General features: G+C 36.9%; 1 protein-coding gene across 1 annotated transcript; it reads right to left on the minus strand.

The window, feature by feature from the left end:
- Nucleotides 1-1589: 1589 nt before the first annotated feature.
- LOC137254438 (uncharacterized) lies at nt 1590-3170 on the minus strand. Its single transcript, XM_067792098.1, has 3 exons — nt 3016-3170; nt 2720-2953; nt 1590-2151 (listed from the first exon to the last, which is right to left on the minus strand). Exons 1-3 carry the CDS (start codon nt 3089-3091, stop codon nt 1697-1699), a joined length of 765 nt encoding a protein of 254 aa, XP_067648199.1. The 5' UTR covers nt 3092-3170; the 3' UTR covers nt 1590-1696.
- Between the last annotated feature and the right edge of the window lie 450 nt (nt 3171-3620).

Genomic DNA, 3620 nt, shown 5'->3' on the forward strand with positions numbered 1-3620 from the left:
ATGAATACGACTGAAAGCATTTTGAATTTATGCATAAAGTCAATGATTTGGCTGTACTTTTATTTACTTTGAAGTGAAGCCCGACTGAATACTGAATGTCGGATGAATGAATGGGCTCAATGCCTTTGTAGAAGAGATGTACTGCACATAATTCTTATACCGTGTTGTATGGAATAGACAGCCTTTTTATGAGACACTGCCAGTTCAGTTCAGTACAAAAGTCTATTTTGCTTATGTTCTTCCAATGATTATACAATAAATGTGGCTAACATTATCAATGATCATATAACGGTTTTTTTGTAGGAATACAGTATTTTTAACATATGGAGCTACGTATTTTGATGTTAGGATCTCTCAGAGCCCGAAAATTCTAAACACTTTTGCTATACCGCTTTCAGTAGCATCTCAAGTATTCATTAGGGCCGCCTCTACACTGCTTCAGTAGAATTACAAACCGTCATACACATAATTACTACTACACACGCTCTCACGGTAAAAGCGATCAGCAAGCGAATCTAAGACACATACACTATGTATATGATCACTGTCGAGCATTTCATTCGCGACACAATCGTGCGCAGCGGGGGCGTATAATTCTCCAATTGTTTACCTTATACTTAAGTTCATATATTTGCACTTAACAAAGAGTAGAAAGCACCGTTTTCATAAGGTTTTGTATTACAGTTCTGTGGGATAAACCGTCAATTTTCAATGAAGTCGCTTGGTGACTCCGGTTACCAACCATTTCTGGTATGTCCAGGGACGTGAATCAGCTATTACCTCTTCGTCTCTAAGATAGGGGCTAATTTGTAACTAAGTCTATTTGACATTGGCTCAGCATATACAGGTTGTTTGCCGGGTATTGAACGTTGGCTCATCGGTCACCAGTTTACCAGTTGTTTGCTATCAACTCATCATATATGCGGTTGTTTGGTATTAGTTCACCATCAATTGATTACCTATTCACCACTTCCTTCTTCTCCCTTTTCTTCTGTTTTGTGTAGCGATAATGTATATGTGCCTTACGCAAATAACACAAGCAAGGTAAAAGAGTTTCAGAGGGGCAAGTATATTTGAGAACAGTTTAAAAGAAATTCAGAAGTGGTTGAAAGTATTTCAGAAGAAGACAAACTAATTTCATAAAAATATAAGTCAATTCTGAAAAATGCGGATATTTACCAGAAAAGGCCAAAAGGGGCTCGCAAAAGTTAAAACATATACCATAAAAGATATAATGTTTCCCGGAAAAGATCAAAATTTATTTGAGAGAAAAGAAAAGTTTTTCAGAAAATATTAAATTTTTTCCTGAAGAGGGGAAATTTTTTCTAAGATGGCCAAATACATCTTAGAAAAAGTTTCAACATTATTAAAGAGCTTTTCGTAAACACATTTAGCCTTTTGAGTAGATGTTTCCAGCAGTTTCTAGACTTTTTCTTACATTTGCAAAAGAGTAGATAATATTAATCCACCAACTGGGTATATACTTTTTGCTTGCAACATTGACTTACTTTACCTATTGTTCAGGGGGTTTCGTGCGTAAAAGCCACCACAAAGTGGCCACTTATTTTTTCTTATAAACATAACAACGATTTTTATTACAATTTTTAATTGCTTTCAATCAATTTATTTGGCTATTTAAGTATTTCGGTATATATACAGATATATGTATATCAAGTTCATAACATTCTCACTCCTCTTAATTATCGAGGTAGTATTTGTGTAGGAAATGTTTGCCAAAGAAGCCAATATTACCCTCAGCCACACGTTCATGTAATTTTTTACATTTTGGTGTATCCACACGTTGATCGACTGGACAACCAGTCCAATATTCACGCCACATACATCTTTGGAAGGTCAATGGGTCCAGACTGCAGCCTTGTGATGTTTTGTTTGGTTTACCCTCCTTTTCACGTTCTTCTTTTCGCTTTTTCACTTCGGCAATACACTTGTCAACATAACCTTCAACAGCATCGAGCTTCCATTGTGCATCACCGATTTGTATTTTCAAATGTTCTACAATATGATCCTTCTGGAATTCGCCAGCATCACTCACGCCTTTGTACTTTTTCGCAACGCATTCACTTACACAGATCACTTTCTCTTTTACTTGCTTCATTACATCACAATTAAAGGGATCGAAAAAGTCTCCGGCTGTAGGTGAAGGCAAGAGATAAATTTTTAAAATTTAAATTGAATGCCTAAGCAATAAAGGGTAATTAGCTCAAAGGGGGCAAGTGGTATTACTTATCTTTATAGAGAGAGGCAATCAATTGATTGGCCCATGGGCGATATCTAGTCTAAGCTGTTCTCTTAAAAAAAAAAGTAGCGCTAGGCACTTTCACAGCTTCCTTGGACAAAGAAGATTATATATTGGTAGATCTCTGACAACAGACATTTCTCCCAGCGTATTTTGAATGCAATACTATCGAAGTAAGCCGCAATAATAAGACCATTAAAGCCATGACAAATGTCTTAGCAGTCTTTAGAAAATCTTTGAAAGTCAAAAAGGAAGCCATTTTGGTCTTACTTCCGCGAGAGATCCGCAATTTATATTTCTCAAGCTAGTGTTCATTGTCCAGAGCCGTGGAGCTAACGCGAACTTAAGAGAATGAGAATAATTTATCCTACAAATAATGGAGCTCAGTTTATAGCTTTCTAGGTCTACATATGCTTCCTCTATTAATAATAATAGCAGTGCGTCCACTTTACTAATACTCACCAACATCGCCTCGTATTTCCGTAATGCATTCCTTCTTTGCATTCTTGAATATTTCCATTTGGTCACTCTTTACGTTGCCTCCTTTACAACAGTGCATATCCTTCCTATAACTCTGGCACTGATTTTCGTGACTTTCATTGCTTTCGGATGAAGCATCACGGCGAGATCTGTGTATTAACGAATCAGCCTCGTTTTCTGCAGTAAGTGATTGCCACTCATTGAAGATATGTTCATCTGAAAGATTTTTAACAGTTTGAGTACCCCACGTTTATGGTTACAAAAGTTTTGAAACTTACTGAATGCGCTATCATCGAAGTCATAAGCATTAACTAGCAAAGCGCCAAACAACAATAAAATTACGAGACACTTCATCTTTACACACTAGACTTGTTGGGATTACAAATCTTTACTGTTCATTTAACGATTCGCGCAGTTCTTTTATACTAAAATTTTTGCATCTAAAAATATGAGATCAAAAAAATATGTAAAGATTTACTGATAAGAAATCAATCAGCGAACCGTTATCATATGTGAGCTAATGTGTCGACAGGAGGTATTAGGTCATAATCCACATATGAGAGGTGGCGCGATGGCATTTGTACTAATTAAAAATTAAAGTACTGCTAGATGATAGCACAAACTTAACGGTTACCAGCAAACATCTTCAATTTTGTGTGGGGGTGCTTTGTATATTTTCCTCACAAGCGTTCGATCGTGTTATATGAGGAAATAATCAGCTAGATGAATGAGCTACCGCTACTGGCAGTGCACATTTACGAGATCCCATGCAAACTACAAGCCTGGGCCTGGATTGGTGATGAATCTCTCTCTCTCTCCATTTGAGGCATTTTTGGAGATTTATGTTACGGCCTTTGCACCATCGCACTGCACCCTAAAGAAG

Source organism: Eurosta solidaginis, chromosome 5 (genome assembly GCF_040869045.1).
Source record: "Eurosta solidaginis isolate ZX-2024a chromosome 5, ASM4086904v1, whole genome shotgun sequence".
NCBI lineage: Eukaryota > Metazoa > Arthropoda > Insecta > Diptera > Tephritidae > Eurosta > Eurosta solidaginis.

Coding starts and splice junctions, on each gene's coding strand:
- LOC137254438 (XM_067792098.1), bottom strand. CDS start 3,091: ATGAAGTGTCTCGTAATTTTATTGTTGTTTGGCGCTTTGCTAGTTAAT. Junction 2,954..3,015: donor CTTCGATGATAGCGCATTCA/GTAAGTTTCAAA, acceptor AAAATCTTTCAG/ATGAACATATCTTCAATGAG. Junction 2,152..2,719: donor GGAAATACGAGGCGATGTTG/GTGAGTATTAGT, acceptor CTTCACCTACAG/CCGGAGACTTTTTCGATCCC.